At 36.4% G+C, this 22,196-nt stretch overlaps 1 protein-coding gene across 4 annotated transcripts in view; it reads left to right on the forward strand.

Moving 5' to 3' along the window:
- The window catches only part of FGF14 (fibroblast growth factor 14), a 381,757-nt gene that overhangs the window by 267,830 nt on the left and 91,731 nt on the right, over positions 1–22,196 (forward strand). For 3 of the 4 annotated variants that reach the window (XM_058042839.1, XM_058042861.1, XM_058042844.1), the window contains one exon: positions 20,230–20,340. The exons of the other annotated variant lie outside the window; for it this stretch is intronic. In XM_058042839.1, coding sequence (XP_057898822.1) covers positions 20,230–20,340 — 111 coding nt within the window. The remainder of the gene's footprint in view (positions 1–20,229; positions 20,341–22,196) is intronic. 4 annotated transcript variants of the gene reach the window in all.

Raw genomic sequence — 22,196 nt, forward strand, 5'->3', positions numbered from 1 at the left:
CGTTTTAATTGTATGGGTAGTTATGTTTATTCTTCTCTCTTTGTAGAGAGGCATTAGATCAGTGTTTTATAAACTACTGTGAGGCAGGTCATCAGTGAGCTAATTCTGAATGGCACTAGTTTCTATGTTGATGTACACTTGTATCTAAGTTTCTGTTTGGAGGAAGATGAAAAAATTGAATAGGTTTTCTTAATTGTGATATTTCAGACTGTGTTTAGAGCAAGATAGAAATTTTCCTATTTGCATTCCTGCAGAAGAAGAAGAAATATGAATTTCTATAGCTCTGAAAGCTCTTTGCTACCACCTTTGCCTCTAAACATCATCAGAGATGCTTTTGAAAGAGAGCAGGATTGTTTTCCAACCATACCAACGCACAGTTGCACAGTCCTGCCATTTGGAATCCCAGGGACTGTGTTGCCGCCTTCCTTCATTGCAAAGATAAGGCTGAAATAATGTTTGCCATGAAGCTGTTGCTTAGTCATTAAAGTAAAATCAATCAGCACTGGATCTCACATCTTGTTCCAAGGGGAGCAGTGGAACAAATACCCTAGAGCTTATATGCCACTTGGGTAACTATGTGCCCTCAAATTAAGTTAGTAAAAAAGCAGTAAAAGAGAATAAGTTCTTTTGACTATCCTAGCAATAGGGTGGGTCTGCAGATGCATCACACATGCAGATGAGTTATGCTATTAAATGTTAAGGTTGCTGGATATGAATGCTCTGGGTATTTACATGACTGCTGAGGCAAGTAGTTAAGGTGGTGATATTGTTTCCATGAGCACTTGGACTCTTGAATAGAAGAAAATGACACTCTGATGTAGACAAGGCCACAGTTATTGTTATCTATGCTGTGACAAAGCTTAGACCACTGCAAGGTGTGGTGCCTTAAGTCCACACCTTGAGACTACACAAAACCCAAAAAAAGAGTAGTAGTCTTTTGTGGTCTTCTCCCTCAGAAGCTCCAAACAGAAGGATGTAGTGCATTGGAAACTGCTCTGGCTTCTGAAAAGCTTTAGCTGGAAAATCAGAGTAGTAGCAATACCAACAACTTATTAAACAAAGCTGTTCAGAAAATGACTGCTCTGTCATCTGGGAAAGCAAACTGACGTTTAGGCTTTTCACTGCAAAGCATGCTGTGTTTTCTATTTTGTCAGAACAGCATTTCCAGTCAAAGCCTGTTTTGACAGACAAATCCTGAGTTACCATATTGGTAAAACACCTGATTACCCAAGGAGGGGGATGGTATGGGGGAAAACTCTGGCAAATCTGCCATTCATATCTTGTCCCATCTAAAAAAATATGCCAGGTGTACCAGATTTGTTCAAAAAGAAGTTATATGAATATTCAGACTTTAAATTTTATTTCATTGGTTCTGTAATTCCTCCTATCTGCCCTGATTCTTCAGTTTCATGCATTTAAAGGTGACTAAGGGGAGTGACAGTTGTTTTGTGACAACCAACTACCTGACAGCAATTAATGTAATTTCAGTCAGTGCATTGGGGTTGAAGTCAAGCTTCAAGTGTGGCTGGACTTCAGGTCTGTCCCTGTATCCCCAGTAGATTTCACTGAACTTATTTTTTCTTAATCCTTTCTGTTAGTATAATAGGAAGATACTTGGAATTCATTTCAATTCTGTAAAGGGAAAATAAAATATGACCCGTTTGTTCTGGGACTGCAATTTTGGAATCTGCTAATGACTACAATCAACTTTTGTATAGGTTTTGGTAAACAAAATCAAAGATTTTGAATCCATTTCACTAATTTCTGTAAATTGCAGAAGTTATATAAATCTTTTAAGGCTGAGTTTTTCATTTTAACACATGAAGCTGCAGAATTTGCTCCTCATTCTGGGTTCATCACTTCAACCAGCAAACAAGACTGTGAGACCAGTCAATAAATCCATTAGAAGTAATCCTGGAAGTAGTACACATATGAATCAAAAATATATCTTCCTTCGTGTTCATGTCCACTTTGAATATAAGGAAATAGACCTGTGGATTCATTAAACTGCAGTGGCCTATTAGAAATAAATGCTGTTTCATTTAAAGGTTTTAATTGAATGGAAGCTTTGAAAAAAACCAACCCTCCCCCCTCCCCCCATCCCTGAGCCAAAACAAGCATCAAGCTATTATTTGCCTCATAAAGAATCAGAATTGGTTTAAAATATAACTAAAATTATTTTGTAGATGGAAATTTTACTGAGTGCTTATTCAAATGAGTCATGTTTGACATCCAAATAGGTTTCAATACATGGCATTGGTCTTCTAGCTTGCATTCTTAGGGGGCCTGCACTATCAAATGTAAGCAAACCTGGCAAACTTCAGCTATGGAAGTACAGCAACATGTGAAGTTTAATATCAGGAGCTGTGTAGGTTAGAAAGTTACAGTCATCTTTCTAGGGAAGCAGAGATGTATGGGGTCCTTGGTTTAGCAAACTGAGAAAAGAGTATGTTTTAAGACATTAGCTTCATTTAACTAGGCTTTATTTTTGGCAGCCAAACATAAGCTTTGTAAGGGTTTGTGTTCTCACATAGTGACAAAGAAGTGATGACAGTGGAAAGTCACCTGTGCTAGAGGGGGTAGAATGTGCACACGTTTGTGCTAATTTTGAGATTGTCTGCTGCTTTTGTAGCAGTAATGAAACTCTGCCCTAATGCATATGAGATCTGGGTAATTTATTTTGTGACTTCTTCAAGTGACCTTCTGTTGCACTATGTTAGCTTTGCATTTTGCTTTGTTTTTTGTACTTGTAACTATAATTGCTTTTTTCAAAAAAAAAAAAAAGAAAGAAAAAACCAAAACAAAATCCTCAAAACCCACAAAAATGGAGCAGTTCTTTAGGGCTCTATATCATCATCAAGGAGAGGAGAAAATAATTAACTAGATATTTTATGGTGAGCAAGTAAAGTGAAATTGTCACACATGATCCTTCTTCCCAGGCAAATGACACACGTTTTTTTTCTGGCCCTCTGGTAGAGGTTTTTTTGGCTGATATTTTGGTTATGCCTGAAACTATTTTACTGGTCTGTCAGGTTAGGCCAAATGCCAAGCTTCCATCAAAACAGGAGTACTTTGTTAAAATTTCGGCTAGAAAACAGTCTGAAGGCTGGAGAATTTTTTTTAGACCCCTGGACATAAAAAAGCAGATCTGCAGCTTGAACACTTTTCTGTCATTTGGACATTTCAAGTCTTGAGTTCCGACTCACTTTGATTTAGATAAAAAGCCTTTAATCCTAACCTGCATTGGTTACCAAGCTGATGTGAGTAACCCTGAAAATGTTTTTCCCTTTTTTTTAGAAACCTTTATTATGGGCTTTATCCTAAAAGAGTATTTTACAATGAGAACATTATTTTCTGCTTAGTTCTGTCTGGAAAGCTTTTTTCAAAATACATTGACGTAGATAACAGGTGACTGATGTTTATTACAAATGCCAGGACATTTTCAGAGATGGTTTGATGATGTGGAGCAATGGTAGTTGTAGGCAGATAAAGCAAAAAAGAATTGCTTCAATGTCTTAGAACCATTTTTCTGTTAAACAAAAACCATAAACTTTAATCCCCTTGAGGTTGGTTTTATGCATTTTCCCACATCCACATGCTGATTTTAGATGCCAGTTGATTATTTTAATACCCGTGGTACATGTTCACTATTGTTACCTGTGTGTTGTGAATGGATGCTAGATGTGTTTGCTTTATGCAGTGTGTGTTTTTCTGTTGAAAGGTCTCCAACTTGTTTCTTCAAGGGCTGTATAAGACAGGTGTCAAGTAGGATGGGATGTAATCCAACTTCTGGAATGCTGTGGGTGAGTGTTACAAAGGCAGAGGGGCTGTCGCCCTTCAGGTGTGTCGTTCAGAGGAGGTTTAACCATTATCACCTATTTGTGTGGAATCCTGATTTTAAGGTAGTCATTTTAATTTATTTGGAGAGAAACAGTTGTTTAGCACCTTTTCCAGTTCTTCCTGCTAGGAAATAATTTCCTGCTAAGTTCAGTTTCGAAAAAGTTCCACTTTAAGGATTTCAAAGGATTTCCATATTGGCTGGATTCAGATGACTCACAACCTTTCTCAGACAAGTTTCTTTGCAATCATCTGTTACATCATTGATTATTCGTTGTGGTCATTTAACATTAAATTTGAATGTTCTTCTAGGATATTTTGATTCTGCTGAAGTTCCAGGAAAAACAAAGTATGTTTTTCAACCAGTGAATAGGTGGTCATGGATCTACTCTAGACCCTTGGGATTAGGTTCACCTAATTGAATGAAAATTCTTGCCATAGAGACACCAAAACTTGGGTAACTTGTAGGTTCATATTTTGACTGACATGCAATTAGTTAAAAATATTTATTTCTAGAAAGTAATTCATGACACCCTGAAATGGATCCACTAGCTGTGAAGGGAGCCGAGGAGGACTGCATCAGATGCAGAAGTCCTAAGGACTCCAGTCATGGAGTCTGCTCTAGAAGTAGTCTTTTTCCACTTCCTGAAATGCTGCTCAGCAGGTCTGAGGAGAGCTGAGACCCACAATATTACTGTAGATCCCAAAACAAAGCTATATTCCTCTTGACAGCCTCCCCTTTTCCCGTGCCTGGACCGACAGCAGGCTGCCTGGTGGAGCTGGGAGCCTGAACCTTTGGGAGCCTTCCCTTGCACTGCAGTGGCAGCAGAGCTGAGGAGAAAACAGGATTCTTCTCTCACAGAGAAGCCAGATTTCTTAAGAACAAGGAGTATTTTAGGGTGCAATAAACATATTTTGAAATCTTAAATTTCCTACCATTTATCTGGGGTTGTCTTCCTTCCATTTCTATCCTCCAAAATATTCTGATTATCTTAATTGTAGCTCTTGTCACTAAAATTTATTGTCTTTTACTGTGTCTGGAGTATAGACAGTTCTGTGATATAAACCAGAAGCATTTAGCAATGTTTGGTTATTTAGGAGATTTTGAGAACTTCAAAATTTTAGATTTTTGCTGTTGTCCCAACAATATGTAAAGTAATTTGCATAAAAATTTCTAATTTACTCAGCTTTAAATTTAGGATGCCCAGAAATATTGTGGGTGGCCCATGCCTGGCACTGGTCAAGGCCAGGTTGGATGGGGTTTTGAGCAACCTGGTGTTCTAGAAAGTGTCCCCTGCCTATGGCAGTGGGATTGCAACTACATGATCTTTAAATTCCTTTCTAATTCAAGCAATTCTGTGATTCTATGAAATGTCTCAGGACTTTTAGAAAAGTCTTAGAGCTATTTATGGTTTGCAAAAACTGCCTTTGAAAGAATTGCAACTTTTCAGAGGAGGCAATTCCCCTGAGAAATTATGTATTCGGAGCAACACATATCCAGTAGTTAACATGAATTAACCAAAACATAATTTTAGAAGCAAATTGTTTGATTTGAAATTGTTTGGAAACTGTTGACAAGAGTTTCTTTTTAATTTTTTCCCCCTTCCAGTTGCATTCATCAGTAGATGACATTTTGTTACTCAAATAGGAGGTTTCTAATAAATGATGTCTATTTGCACTGACATCTTTTTATTTTATTAAGAGTGGCAAGCCTTTTCTCCTTCACTTCCCCCCACTTTAAATTCCTCCTTTTTAAAATCCTTCCATTTCCCTCAACAGTGGGATTAATACTGCTTTGCAGAAACAAACACAAGGAATGTTTAACTTGGGGCCTCTGACATGCTTGTAAATAGTGCTTTCTGTCTACCCAGTTATTAATTGTGTCTTTTCCAGGCCTATTAAGTCCTTCTGTGTAGCCTGGCAGGGACATCTACCTACTGGACTAGGAAGCAGAAAACCACATTTGTACTGCTCTATTGGACAAACTGTTCATTCTCTTGGTTCTTTTGTTTTGTTGTCTGTAAAATGAGGGTGATTCTTATTCCTTGTGCTTAGGCATGGCCTGGAAATCTGCTGGCAGGAAAGTCTTTTTACTGTGACTTTACGTATGAGGCCAGTGCTTATCGTCCTCCAGGAGCATGTCCCTGTGCTCTGGACCAGCCCAGTCCCCTCCAAGGTGGAGCCTGACCTCACTCCTCTCCTGAGTGAGCCCTCTGTGCTTTGCCCACAGTGCTATCCTCACCGTCTTCATGCTGCTGGAGTCCAAGTAACACAGTCACTAGAGTCCACAGAATGCTGTAATCAATAGGGTACATCCAAAATCTTGTAGAAAACACAGGTTTTTTAACCTAAATATCATGGAAGAAACTTGACTTTGAACTTGAACAATAATTTCAATTAATAACTCTATGGCCTTTAAAATATATATTTCAAAATATTCAAGGCTAACCATGTTCTGAAATTAAAGAATGCTAAACAGAAACGCAGAGGCAACTTTTGATGCAGTTTTAGGCAGAAATTAAAAACTAGCTTTGGTTTTCTTTGCATTAGAGCTGGACATCTGGAGATGTCAGGAGGCAGCCAGGCAAATTCTATGGAAGACACTTATCCTCTCTCAAGACACAACGCTTTCCCAGTGAGAGGATATAGGTCCTACTCTTATGAGAATCTGAATCTGGCAGTAATACTCTGCCTCCTTGGTGTCTCTGTTTCCAAACTGGGCATATATCTATCACAAGTTCTTTAGATTTCAGGTCCTTTCATATACATCTGAACTAGACTGGAACCAGAAGCCTCAGAATCAATCCCATTGACTCAGCTGGAAAAGATTTATGTGCCTCTGGTTTAGCTAGATTATCTGGTATTTGTTTCAAAGTACTTTTCTTTGCAATGTAGAACTCAAAATAATGAAATAGTCTTCACAGATTTTAACCATGTTTCTCCTTGTGGGGAAAAGATGTGCACCTGGAAACAATCTGGAGTAAAGCTTCTGTTTTCAGATAGATATTTCTCAATTTTGAATTTTTTCCTCAGTTTTGAAGCAGGTCTTTTTTTCATGTTGTCAATCTGTTGAACTTTATAGTTTTAATGTTTTTATATTGAACAAACAGTTTCATTTGTAAGGAAACAAGGATATAAAATCTGAGTTTATGGTGATTTTTTTGTTTTGGTGTGACCAGTTGTGTTTTTCTGTAAAATATGCAGAGGAAAATATGGTAGGTGGGTTTTGTGGCAGCGCAAAGCTGACAAGTGCACGAGTCAGAGTCCTGGGAGCTTTTACTTTCTCTCTCCCCTTTTCTTCCTCTTCCTTCTCTGGTAAATCCATACTTTGCATACAGGTAGAAATAATTAGAAACATCAAATGTCACCCACTTGATGAGGCTGCTGCCACAGATTTGTAGTGAAGAACTTAAGACATAATGAAGGCTAATCCTCACTTTGTGTAGAGACAGGAGTTGGGCTTGTGTGTCAAATCTGAGGGGTTATCTTGGACACTTCTGCTGTATTTGAGTTGAGAAACAGAGAACTTTTTCAAAGGTCCCTGAAAAACAAACAAGACTTCTGCTACAAACTGAGATTCATTGAAAAGGAAGTAGATTAATTTCAGATCTTTTTCTAAATTAGTAATGTCCTGTTTGTTTGTTCTTCCTGACTGCCCATGGGAACTGGAGAAGCTTGAATTTATGTTCTGATAAAAAGTAGAAGTGCTAGGTGTTTCAGCTATGCTATGTTCCTCTTGAAGTGTGTGTAAATCTGCACTGGAGATGTGTTAGGGTATGAAGGCACATGATATTTCACCTGCTGTATTACAGGCGAAGCACCAGCAACACCTCTGCTATGGTACAGAGGATCAGTCCTTGGACTGCTCATTGGACAGCCTGAGTAAGGGCATGTGAGGGTTAAAAAATGAAGGAAGGACAGGCAGCTCAGGCCCAGCACTGGGGAGCTAAAGAAATCTGAAACATTGAGTTGAGAGCTATCTTTAGGACATTATCACAGAGTAAAATTCATGGCCTTGTTGCAACTGCTCTGTGCTCTGGGCTGCTGGCAGAGCTGTCACTGCAGCACCACCAGGCACAGGCAGAAGTTGCTGTGGAAATCCCAGGGACAAATTTCCTACTTTTCAATATCTGTAATTTTTCAGCTTCTAATAGCATTTAAGTTGTCGGTATAATAAATGTGCCGGAAACATAAGAGATTTAAAGAGGGTTTAATATTAATACTCAGAAAATGCTGTAATTTTTTTCTCTAGAAGCATACCTGTTGGCTCTCCTGAGTGCTAGTGAAAGACGCCTCAGTCTTGACTGGCTCTCACAACACATTGTTACAGTAGCATGTGGATCTGGAGAATGAAATTGCTTTTGATTTCTGTTTAAAACCTGCTATTTAAACTTGTAGGTTCTATAAAGTGGTTTTCAGGACAAGCTTCAAATTGAAGGGTGGAGTGGAAGTCCTGGTGTGAGAAAAATCCTCAGCTGATAGTTGAGGTTGCTAAGCAAGCTAGTTTAAATTTAGTTGTGCCCATATGGCGGCATGTTTGTAGTATAGCTAGGTTTCCTAACACAACCTAGGAGTGAATGAGCAGCTGTCTGGAGCTGGCCATAATTCTAGTCCAACCTGAATAGTCTGACAGGGCTGGAGTTGAGTCCTGGAGGGAAAGACTTGTCCAAAGTGCAGAGAGCATTGGTGTCTCCACAGTGTGAAAGGTCTGAAGAGTACATGATAGATGTTTTGGGTGCATAAGTAAGCGTTCTCAGGGGTACTTAATTCAGTGGCCTGTCCCTCAGAATAAGCTATGTGTTTCTCACTACTCCACCTCGAAAGAGTTAAAGATCACTACATCAGGGGAGATGTTCATATGTTGTTAGATGAATGTCACCTGTTACTTTATTGAGAGATGCCAAAAAAGGAGGTTTGGAATTTGCCTCGTTTAGTATCTTCACACATAATTGGACATCTGTAAGAAATTAAGAGATAATGCCAGACTTGCAAGGAATGATGATGCTTTTAACTCTTTTAGCCAAGCAGAGAGTGAAGAAAGAAGCCACAGTTATGGATGTGGTGGCTCAGGATCTTTGAAGACTATATTTTGGTTTGGCGTTTTTTGTCAGTTTTGTACGACGCATCTTGACAGAGAATACACATTTGAAACTTCCATGGTTCTTCAGTTTGACTCACTACTCTGCAAAATGCCCTTGATAGCTGGATGGTTGAGGAAGTTCCTGGTGGGTTTGGGTCTTTGTGCTGGTACACTTCTGTGATACAACCTGAAATTACAGACTGCACTGCATTTCCTGGTAGCTGCAAGGTGGAGTTTTTATCTTCTGTTAAGTTCGCAGCCTGAAGAGAATCTATTTCTTTACATTTTTAAAGAAGGACATATGTGACATATGTAGAAGGCAATTTTTTTTTCATTTGTTTAAGCTTACAAATCTGTTTTGTTATTGAAGTTAAGATTTGATTGGACAGCAGGGTAGAGGGTTATCTTATTCCTCCTGAATAGTCTATTATTGTGCATGCACAGCTGGAAAACAATAGCTGAAGTAGAATACAGCTGGGAAACAATAAAGGAATGAGAGGACAGTAGGTAGGGAGTGAAAGAGAGTGGAAGGAAGGCTTGCAATCTGAACACGTTAAGAAAGTATGTGTGCTAGATTCATAGCCAGCTCTCCATGATGAGACCACTGCACTGGAGGCAAAGCAGGATGTAAAAAAAGCCAGATCACTAAATCACTGCAAAATTTCACTAGATAGGATGGGAGATTCTTTATAACGCTCTTATTTTTTATTTCATTTTCAGGTTATATATTTAAAAGCTATATGTTCTGGTCTGTGTTGTAATAAAATTTAGATTTAGAGACTGAAAGACCTATCAGTGTTTTTGAGGTATTTTTGGGCATCATCAAAACATGGAACAACTTTGAGCTCCTCCAAAACCTAGCAGGTATTTTTAATCTTGTGATATGTTATAGAATACTTTCATTTTCTGTAGGTGGCAGTGAGTGGCTGGGTAGTCTCTCCTCAGTGTGTCACCACTACAATATCAAAATATTCAGAACTGGAAGATTTACTCCTTATTAGTGAATAATCAAGTTGATCTGAACTGATTCTGCACATTTTCTCATAGATGCTATGAGTATACTTCTGATTATTAGCTAAATATCTGGACTAAACAGTGTTTCCAAAACAGGGTAATCTAAGTGGGATAAGCAGATTGATTTTTTTTGGGGTTCTTTGATTTGTGTTTTTTTTTTTTTTCCCTTCAGGAGCATTAGGTAAAATAATTGGAATTTGCCAGTTGTAGCCATGCCTTTTTGTTCTTGCTAGAGTCGATCTTGAAAAAAGAGAAGTTCTAGAGAAGCAAAGTTGTTTGTGCTGAAGTCCCTCAAAGAGGTTTGAGCTGTGACTGCTTGTCAGTTTCCTGTGATTGTCCTGTATCATTAGTGTCAAATTCTGCTGATTTCCTTAAAGCCCAGATCCTGGGGTCATGTAACTTCATAATAGTTTGTTTTCTTTCTGTGTATTCCAAGTTTTCTTGGGTAGCAGAGATGAGGAGAAGACAAAAAAGCCTTAAAGGTGTGGCCCAAGTTAACCTCAAACTCCAAAAATAAGCAGAGAATAGTTTCAGTGAAGAGGCATACCAATGATAGAAGAAATTATTCTCTTATTCAGAATTTGAAAAGATTCAGACTCTGTTCTTCAAGTGCAGGGGATTATTTTCTTGTCTCAGTTTGAAAATCAGTTTTTCAAGCTGCTACTCTTAGGATTTCTGAATGGTGTTTAATATCACAGATTACAAAGCCTTGCAATCTGCAGGCTGAATGGACTTTTCTCTTTCTCACAGGGAGATTTTGGATAAAAATTATCTTGGGAAATGAGAGCAGCAGTTCATTACTTTTCTTTCTGTCTCTCCATCTCACAAAGAAAACATGCAAGTGCTTGTGCAAATAGTAGAATAAAATATAGGAAATAGTCTGCTATTTTTTGCCTGGTTAAAGAGCATTCCCAGGCAACAATTAGTTACACTGCAAAAAAAAGAAAGAACTTCATCTTTAATATGACTTGCTATTTCTGGTACAAATAGTTCTTACTAATCCGCTTGTGGTAATTCATCACATTTCTTGAGTATGTAATTTCTTAATACATAAATAAATTTTAAAAGCAGAACACATTCTATTATACTTTTTTTTGTAATGTTTCCTCCTTTTCACTTCTGTTGCTCTTAGTGGTTTTGGAGTTTATAAGTGAAAACAGCAACCCTTTGTGAAAAAGGAATGTAGTACTATTTAAATTGTTAAAAATTTGCTAACGACACTGTATGTGTAATGATATTAAAAATTCTTTTGTAGCTCTTCTATAAGAATTAATGCCAGTGCATTCATGCTTTCCTAGACAAATAAATATTTTTCAAGTAAATAAGTTATTGTATTCATACTAACAGCACAAATGTCCCCTTGTCTGATGGAACCTCTGTAATCTTGCTTTATACAGAAACAATAATGTTCTTAACTAATAAAAAATATGGAAATATATTTATTTCTTTCTCACAATGGGATTATCCATTTTTCAATCAATATTCCTTTGGATTCCTGTATCTCCAGTAATATTGCTTCTTCATGAAGAGGACTGAAATGCAATTTGTACTTAACAGATCTCATTTTGCTGCAATTTCTTGGAAAACAAATTTTATCTTTGTAAAGAAATCTGTTCAGCCAGTGTTGGGGAATGACATGGTTTGACAATGAGGGTTTATGTTAAAGCATAAGGATTAAATAATAATTTATAAATATATAAAGTGTTCTACTAAGTAAAATTCTTACTTTTCTACTTTTTTAAAGGCTGTAAGTCAGTTTAGTGATCCAAATTTTTTCCACAGTAAATATTTTCCTGTCTGATATATAGAAGAAATATTTTTGTTTTGTACATTATTGAATACTAAATTAAGATGTAACTGTTTTATCAACACCTTTATTTTCTTTTAAATTAGTTTTTAAAATTTTACACAGATTTGTTTATCTTTGGTTACTACTTAATACTTTTATTTGGTTAATCAGGAGTTTACATTTGAGCACTAAATCATTAGTACTAATGAAAAAGAATAATTTCTGTTTCTTTTGCCTTTCTGATTTATGTATTTAAACCTGCAAAATCTCAACTCATTCTACTCAGCTCAACAAGCTGTCATGTGGAAATTATGACTTTTGATTATTGAAATTTTATAAAATGTAGTAATGCATCTGTGGTGTCAGTAAAAAAATGAGACTGCTGCATTAGGAGATATTTGAAATCTGCTGCACCTGAAATCAGGAAAGCTTTTAAGTTCTTCAGCTGTCGAAGAAAATTGAATCTTTGCTCTGCAGTGTGTCTCTGACACATCTTATGAGAAAAAAATCTTACAGGGGTGGCTGAGGGAGCAGGGAGCAGCAGTTTGTTCAGACTGGAAGAAAGGAGGCTCAGGGGGCTCTTTATCTCTCCAGAACTGCCTGAAAGGAGTGTGATGCCAGGTAATGAGTGGCAGGACAAGAGGAAATGGTCTCAAGTTGTACCAGGGAAGGTTTAGGTTGGATATTAGAAAAAAATTTCTTCACTGGAAGGGTGAAAGCATTGAAACAGGCTGCCCCAAGAGTCATCATCCCTGGAAGTACATAAAAGTATAAAAGTATATAAAAGACGTATAGACTTGTCAGTAAGGAACATGGTGGTGGATGTAGCAGTGCTGGGTTGACAGTAGGACTTAACATCTTAAAGGTCTTTCCAAATGAAATGAGTCTATGATTCTATATTTTACAATTTCTAATTTTTACTTCCAACTAGAAAAAAAAATCTTCTTTGTCCCAGTTCATTGGCAGTGCATCTTCTGTTTTTCTCCAATTTTAAGACTAGTTGATAAACTAAAATTTCTTGCATGTTATGTGAATGGATTATTTCAATATTTTGAGCCATTGGCAAGAACAGTTAAAGACCCCTGCCACTTGATGTTATTGAAGCTTCCTGAAATGGAATGTCGAGTAGAATTCAATACTTTGCATTAAAATTATCCTGTTATCCTCTCTCCATTAACAATTACCCTGATGGCTTTGAATACTTGTAAAATAGACTGTTTGGGCACTTTGAAAATTATTTCTAAGTCAGTTGGTGAAAGTTCATTGCTTAGTAATGCAGCATGCAAGGAGATAAGTAGTAAAGCTTGTGAAAATAAATGCAATATTTAAACATTGACTTCTAAAACCAGAAATTATTTAGGAAGGGAAGTATCAAATTCATTCTTTGGTGAGTTAGGTGCTATATGAAATAAATTCAGTTACGCATGTAAAGGTCATCTATGCCCATCCTATTGCACTTTCAACATTCAGTGTCATCTTTAGAGAAATCTCATTCTTAAATCCCATTTACTTACTGATTCCAGGGGCAGTGCATTAGTCAAATTTTATACATAGGTTAAATGGTAATAGAAGCTGTCATGTTATTGTGCTTTGATATTTTTTGAGTGTGAGCAAAATTATATTTAGTGTTTGGCAAAGGCTTTTCATGGAAAGGTAAAGTAGAGATTATTGCAAATTGAAGATACAAATTACCTATTTCTGGAGTCTATTACTTGATGCTTTTTTCTTTTCAAGAGAAACATTAAGCAGTATTTTTTATTGTTAATGTTTTGCTGTTGCAATTTAGAATCAAGAATGTACCAGGTAGAGCTAAGATGGCCAGGTACAGGAACAGCTCCAAAACATGGTACTAGAATGTTATTTTATCTACATTAATAAGGTTCAGTAAGGCATATTGGGTATTTTTTAGGTTTATGTAAAATGAAAAGAACAAATAAAAACTGTAATAGCAAGATTTCTCTAACATGGAATTTAGACTGTAGAAATTTTAGTGTTTCAGAGTAAATTGAGAAAGTGAATATAGTTGCTGAGATGGGGCTTTTTCATTAGTGGAAGATCATGCTTTTTAGTTAAATATATTAAGCTGTGACTGGTGCTTTCTAAGTAAGCTTGGCAGTAGAGACCAGCTTCTTCTCAGTGTTCCTGTGTATAACATAAACTGATATCATTTAGCTATTAAGGAATTTGAGATTTTAATTTTGAATTTTAGTGTGTTTTAGTGAATTAGTTTAGTTTTGAATTTTAGTGAATTTTAGTAGAAGAAATATAGGTCAAAAGTGGAAGGCAGTTTTTAGGCCGGAAATTTCAAAAAAATCCATGTGTTGCAAGATCAAAACCATCAGATTAATACAGTATAGTCCAGTAGGAAGAGAAATGTAAATTATTTAATGAGTTTACTAAAATTCAGCTACCATGCTCGTGTAAAATATTGATTTTGGAACAAAGTGATTTCTGAACAATCTAATCTTCTTCCCTTTCCAAAAAATACCCTTCAAAATAATATGTCTGGTAAAGGAGGATGTTAATTGTTACACTGTAGACAAGTCTATTGAATCCAATCAAGTTTTAAATCTGAACAGATATAAATTATCTCAGCTAGCAGCCAAGTTCCTGTAATTCTGTTGATGATCAAATTTGTTCGAGTAAAGTCATATAGCAAGAAACAAGGCTTATGTACTTTTAAATGCATTGTGAGGCCCAGAGACAAAATGTCAGCGCCCACAAATGGAAAGGGAGCACATTTTGCTGTTAACATAAAAACATTTGCAACACAAAGACAAGGATGCCAGCACAAAGGGGGCTTTTAAGAAAAGCAGCCATTTTGCAGAACTCCAGCCTGCTTTCATAGTTTACCAGGAAATTTCATAAACGCTGTGGAAGTGCCAGCGACAATGGCAGCCCAGGAGCGTGGGAGGACTCTCTGTCGCCTAACCGCGCTTTCAAAGCGGGGTTCTGCAGGAGATGAGCTTGTGATGTGAGGCATAAACGGACAAAAAGTAGAGTTAAAAATAAACACCAAAGTTGAGTGCCCTGTAATCATCATAAGAACGGAAAAATAAGTGAGCAAAGAGAAAGCCACCTCGTTTCAGAACAAGTACTATTATTACTTATGGGAACAGGGAATAATGGAAGCTATTGCTTTTCTGAGTTCACATTATGTGCTTTTCCCTTTTGCCCTGAATAGAGCAAAACTTTCTTTCAAAAATATTTTTCTCTTGGGTTTTTAATTAAAGTTTAGTTTTCAAATGCATATTGTGAGATATTGAAAAAATATTATTAAAATGAGGGAGCACTATCATATAAAATAAATGTTCAAATTTTATTATTTCTGTTAACAATGAGAGAAAGTAAAAAAAGCAATCAGAAACTTGGAAATGTTAAGACATCAGATGATAGGGCAGTCTAATAAAGAAGTTAAGAGTATATAAAGCTTTTGAATGCAAGAGCTGTATCACTGGAACAGCTGAAGACTTTAATAATGAGGGATGGTTTTAGATGCCTATTTAGGATTTTATCACCTTTAAATGCAGTACAAAGTTCTGCATTTTGAATTCCCCTTTGGCAATGTACTTGCTTCAGGAAGCTTGCTGTTGTGACTGTATAACATTTCAGAAGACCCTGCACTTTTATGTGCTGGAATGACAATGCAAGGCTTGGCATAAACAAGGTGCAATGTGATGTGATCATCTGTAATGACTGTACCTGTTTGAGTACTGTTGCAACATGGCAGAAGCAGCACACTTGAGAAGAAGATGACTTTTGAAAACTGGGAAAAGTGTTACAGTGGGAACTGAAATACCTGAAATGAGAATCCAAAAAAGAAAATTTAATTTTTACATGGAATTTTTTCCATGCTTCCAGCGCTGAATTGGTTAGTGGAAAGTTTCTAAAATACAGCACTACAGAGATGTGTTTTAAGTTTGAAAAAGTATCCAGACATTAATCTAAAGCAACAGTAAGTGTCTGTGCAGAAGTTGGTGTGGGGTTGAAGATGTCTTGAACTGTGGTACAGTGGGTGGGTTCTAACTTGCCTGCAGAGGGGTAATTAATTATTATACAAAGTAGAGACCCTTCAGCAAGAGAGATAGCAAGAATCCAGTCCAACGCAGCCTAGACACACACTACTGTTAGAGTACTCTTGTGTGAGAAGTCAAGAAAAGGGGCTTTTTGCTCTTCACAGGCCTTACAAAATAATAGGGAGGTGTGCCTGGAGTGGATGAGACTCTCTGGACTTTGGATGGATATGTTACATCCCAGGAACAAAAGGAATTTTGTGGTTGCAGGATTTGAGGGGGTAGACTTTTTAAAAAAATATGAATGCAGATTATAATGGGGGTTTATTATATTTCAATAAAGTTTAATAGATGAGGGAGAAGATTCCTGACAAATGCTGTCCATAGCAGCATCAGTGAGCAAGACATGACAGCCAAGTCATGGTGACTATCAAAGTACCATAGCCTTAAATGAAAAATGCTCTGGGGTTGTGTTTTGTTTTTTTTTTCCTGGTATGAGTGGTACTTTATATGAGTGGTACTTTAAGTACTAAAATATCCACAGGTGAACACTGCTGGACTAAAGTCCAAAGAATAAGGACGAGTAAAACATGAAGTACCTGGAGCTGTTATCAAACGACACTCTGCTATCTGAGCAGAATGTACCCCTAAATACTGACATTTGCCTGGCTCGCTGAGCGACTCATTTTGTGGCAGACTGGTGGCTGACTGGATAGTGCAGTTTATTCTCCATAAGAATCTGAGTTGATGTGAGACTATCCCCCCCATTAAGCATTTGCTTGTCAGCAGACTTTTATTTAGTACCTTTGCACAGAAGAGAGAGGAAATAAATAATGACAGTTAAAAAAAAAAAAAACAACTTTTCTCTGGTAAAAACTAAACCTTAAAACTCCAGTGGATGCAAAGGGACTAATTTTTAAAATATACAATAGGCATATTCACCACTGTTCTTTTAGTGTTTTAAATTCAACTATATGTTAACACTCATATTTAATAAGTTTTTTCCCTAGTTTATTTTAAATCTGTAAAGTTTCTAAATACATCTGTCCTGGCAGGGTGTTGGAGTGGGGAAGTACATGTGAAAGTCATTCTCTCTGTGAACAGAAAATATTCAGAATACAAAACATGAAGTGTCATAATTGTGCTAGAGCAAGAGCCGCTCTCAGCCTGTCATGAGTTAATGCAAAGCCATTTTTGTAGCCACTATTTGAGAGAGAAGACATCTTAATTAAACTCTGCCTTTGTTGAGAACATCAGAAAAGCTACTGACAGAGTGTTCATGCTAGCTGCAATCATGCATCCTGCCATCACCACTGACAAGGAAAAAAAGCAAGAAAAGTGGGCTGCAAGTGGCTGCTGTCACACAGATTGCTGTGAAAGAGAGGCTTAAGGAGCTGTTGCTTTGTCCATTTGGTACAGCTTTGAATTTTAAGAGACAACCTCTAAGTCAGAATAATTTTTCCCAATGTATGGCATTGCTGACATGTCATGCTGAACTATTCAACCTCAGAAATCAAGGTGCAAAAAAAGACAGATGAAAATCATTAGGAGATGTTGAACTGTTCCATAATTTTTGATGCACGGTGAAGTTTGCTTTTTTTTTAGTTTCATTTGCCCTGAAATCAAGGTGTTTGAAATTAAGTATAAATTATATTGTTCACAAAATAACCTCACTGTGGCAGCTAGGACCCAAAGAGAACTAGCAACAAAATTTCTATGATAAAATCATGAGAACTAGGAGCTCTTTGCTGAGGTTGTCTGCTCTCATCTCATTCCTGCTTGTTTTTTTGTTTTTTTTTTGTTTTTTTTTTTTTTTTTGTTTTTTCTGTATTTTCTTGCCATTTTCTTTCTCTTACACGTGAGGAGATAAAAGCAAATGTGGGGGTTAAAGGGTAAGAATAAATGCTGGTCTGTCTGTCTTCGTCACTCTGGTGAGAGTTATATAAAGGTGGCGCACCCAGTACACCTGTGGACAGGCACCAGTCTTCTGCTGTTGTTTTTGTGCATTGTTGCTCACTCCTGCTGTCTAGAAGACAGTAAAAAAACATTTAAAGTGTGGTCAACAAGGATTTGAGAAACTCATTTGCAAATCATCTGAAGCTGACTGTTCCTTTAATATTATTAAGAGACAAAGGATAGATGAAATGCCAGAGAAATACAGGGACTAGCAGATTTCTCTTTGCTTGCTGCTCAGATGTCTCAAAAAGGATGTGAAAGGATAATTTATCTTTTTGCAAGAAGAGATAAACTTCTTGCCTGGCAGGATTGTCTGCTTCATCTTGGAGATATTTACCTTGAAGCTGTATGGAGTAGTCTTTGTGACTATTGCTTATTATGACTTGCCTCAAGATTGATGTGTCATTTCACTTTCATTCAGATATAATTTTGGATAGCTGGTAAAGCAGGGTTAATTTTAAATAATGCTTTTGATGAAAACAGATTAATAATTATTAGACAATATATTTAATTTTTCAATTTAGAAAAATGAACAGAATGAGTATAAAAAAAAACAACTTTGAAACGGACTTGTAAGTTTGACATTTTTCCCTTGAAGCAATAGATGTAACCAGCTGGTGACAGTGAGTTGACTGTACTTTGCCTTCCTATGAAACTTCTTTGCACTAGAAAATGTTGATAAAAAATCATTTATTCATGACTCCTTGGGTATAGAAAGTGCTTTTCAAAATGCTGATAATTTTCCTGTTAATAATTTTTAAAGATTTAGTTTTAAAATATTTTATTATACTTTTATTTAGTCTTTAAAGATGCCTTTTTAATGAGTGTTAAGCAAGCATGTTTAAAACTGTCAATTTGAAGTATACATTGAAAGCATACATTGACAGGAGTAGTGCCTGTGTAAAATGAACTCAATTTTCAATTTGAAATTATGAAAATACTTTTGAATCACCTGATGAAATTGATGGAGATAATACATTCAAATGAATTACAGTTTTACATGTTTAAATTTTTTAAAAATTTGTTTCTGAGTATTCATAGATAAAGACAAACTTTTGATAATGTAAAATTAACAGAAAGCATAATTTCCAGTTTAAATAAATTTTAAAAATTTAGGTTGCAATATGCTTATATTTTGATCTTTGATTGTCCATATTATTTATTTTCATGCCTCAGAAGTCTTGCAGTGTTGCTATTTATAGTAACAGTTTTTTATTATATTTACAGTTTAACTTATATTTTTAATTCAGATGGGCTTATTGTTTAATATGACTTTGTAATTTGGATATTAAATAAAAACATTTGCAGGATAATTTCATAGAACTGAGCCTCTACAGAAATTTCAGTACATACCATTTAGAGGCAGTTTTGTTTATCACTGTTTGTTTTCATGTCCCCTTAGGATACTCTAAGTAACCCAGCATGATTAATTGTGAGAGCAATTATACACAAATTTTGTATTCTGCCCACAGGCATGCATGAAAATACTTTCTGTCTTCCTTTGAAGTTCACATGTTTATTTTATTATATATCTGTATCAAAGTATTTATGAATTTAATTCATTATTGCACAGCAGAGCATGATATGATATAGATATTTTAATGCCAATGTTCTCACAAATTTATGTACTGGCCATCTGGAACTTGGCCTAATAGTTAATGTTTAACAATATTAATACTGATATCACCTAGAGGTAGTTCTGTTGAGTTTTTTAAAAGTGTGATGCCTTCTTTCTCTGAAATAATTTTCTAACAGCTCAGTTTGTGGTTTGGTAAGGCAGCATCTGTGCTGTGAATCAAAGTCTGTGGCTCGGCACTCCCTGCCCAATTCTTGGCAGCTTTCATAAATGCAGGGTATTAAATGGAGAACCTTCATTGTTCCCAGCTACCTGGATTTCCCCTAGCTTTATCTTACTGAGAGCTTCTTCAGCTTTCTCTTTCTGCTGAGCAAAGGTTATATCTTGCCCTGTTTGTGAGTGTTTTCCATGGGGGGTGGGAGAGGGCAGGTGAGTTGGATCTACTTTTAGCTTGGTTAAAATATTCTGGGAACTTCAGATGGTACTGTTGCAAATTGCACCTGATAAGTTTTCTGCTTTTGATAGGAAAGGTAACAGACCTTTTCCTCCCAGTTTCCTTAAAACTTATGTGCAGTACAGTGAGTTGCTAACATATATGAAACCAGTAGGGTTTTTCAAATGTTTTGTTAGTTTCTATAAAACTTGTTGCTGAAGTCTACAATTTTTTGCAGGGCTTAATATGGTTTAAGCTTTTGTCTGTGGGTATTTCTGATGTTCTTTTTTTTCTGTTTTACTTGTATTAATTATAATGAAGGATGTTGGAGGTAGAGAACAGGACATAGAATTGACCTAACAACACTCTGCAGAGAGATTTTTCTCCATCTCCATCAGCACACATCCTGTTGTAGTACTTACTTTTAAGACAGCATTGCTGCTTCACCAAACATCCTCCTACAGTGAGAGAAGTAGGGATAACTCTTGGAAAAAGTTTTGAGGCTAGTGACAAAATATGTTTGTCTTTCAGATCCCCAGCTCAAGGGTATAGTGACCAGGTTATATTGCAGGCAAGGCTACTACTTGCAAATGCACCCCGATGGAAGTCTCGATGGAACCAAGGATGACAGCAGTAATTCTAGTAAGTGACTGCCCCAGGGGAATGTCTTAATCGCACCCGCAGACCGCACCGCTCGAATGTGTTTGCACAGGCACCGTGGGAATGCCTGCCTGCCTGCCTGCCTGCCTTTGGAGGGTTTCTGGATGTGTGGTGTCCCAGGGAGGAGGGTTCCGTCCCTTCGAAGCCTGGTGACCGCCAGCATGGCTCGTGCAGGACATTGGCCTAAATGTGTTGCCTCTGGAAGGGGAAGGCGTTGAGAGCTCACGGACCTTACGAGGGAGATATTTAGGCCAATGAATGTCTTCTGGTAATTTTATAAAAGTGGTAAAATTATATTAAAATATTTTTTAATAAGAACTGCTCATCTAACAAAAATTTCTTGTCTTCCAATAAATAACAAAGAAACAACAAGACGTGGAAACTAAATTTCCCAGAAAAATCCAAATTTACAAGCAAATCAAAGACCTTCATAAAACACATGCTAAATTAACTTGCTGAAGGTACTAAAAATTTTGGGGCGAAAAATCCTTCGCCAGCCAGAATTCCAATGCTGTTAAGAGATTTTTGCCACTGTAGAGATGGCAAAAGTGGCAGTTTTTAAAAATGTTCCAAACAAAAGAGGTCTTGAAAGGCTGTGTGGGTTGCTGCTTTGGTATGCTTTTCCTGTGATACTGCTACATATTTTTGTTCAATGAGCATATATATATGTTTGATAACTTCAGCTGCAAATGGTAATTAAGCAAACCTATTCTTACTCTAGAGACAGTTGATTCGTGTTTTGTTTATTTTAATTATCATGACATATTTAAGTAACATTTCTGTGTCATCTCAAATTTTATTTTAAGCACTTTTAATACACAATTATGTATTTCATACACTTATTATGCATATATAAATAACCCCTTAGATTCCTTAAAAATGTTGAAATTAGGCTGCAGAAATTAAAGTATTTGAGATTTCTGCCTTACATTGGTAAGGTTCCTATTTTAGGTGTCATTTTTAACACCTTTCATCAGCAGATAGCATGATCACCTTTTATTGTTTGGTTTGGAGTTTTTTTAATAGAGAAAAGTTGTTTAATATATTTTTATGTGTACCTCTCTGCTTGTTTTTCAAGTGTTTTTGTTCCCCTTCCATGTCCTGCCTATCCCACCCCCATCCTTGTTTCTTTTTGTCCATCTGTGTCCATCTCGCATACCCACTTCAGTACTGGAGTGCAGACTAAGACCTTAAAAAAGACAAGATTATTCTCACTTTTTATCGAAGCTTTGCCTAGAGGAGGTCTAAGAACTCTCTTATGGTATAAGTGCAGATCTCTGTCCCTCTGCCCCTCTCTCTTAGTCTCAGCTTCAGCGAGAAGATGTGTAGGATTGCAACAATTTTGTAATGTTTTATTGTTATTTCTGAGAGGTTATTTTAACTCTAAGATCTCTATGGATGTGGAGTCTTTTCAAAGATAGATCAAAGTGGCCTTACTTTTCTCTTTTTGATGTTGTCATTTTTACAAATTGTCCTCTTTTTTTTTTTTACTCTTTCTCCTCTTCTGTGCATTTCTGATTTTCCAACTCTCTGACCATCTCCCTTATTCTTCTTTTTCCACAATGCAGAATAAATGTTCTATATTATGAATATTCTGAAATATTGAACTTTATTGAACTTCTCCAAACTCAACCAAACACCATACAGAAGTATTGTGTATTTTGGATAAATATTGTTATTTTGTTTTACTCCAAAATTATTTTTTGGCAAAAAATTTGTGGCATTTTTTTCCCACAAAGTCTTTTTTTTCCTGTCTTTAACTGGTGGGATTAATTTTTTCTGACTACTCCAATTTTCCAATATTTTTCATAAAGACAATTTAGAACAGAAGAACGTAA

This window comes from Melospiza georgiana, chromosome 2 (assembly GCF_028018845.1).
Source record: "Melospiza georgiana isolate bMelGeo1 chromosome 2, bMelGeo1.pri, whole genome shotgun sequence".
Classification (NCBI taxonomy): Eukaryota; Metazoa; Chordata; class Aves; order Passeriformes; family Passerellidae; genus Melospiza; species Melospiza georgiana.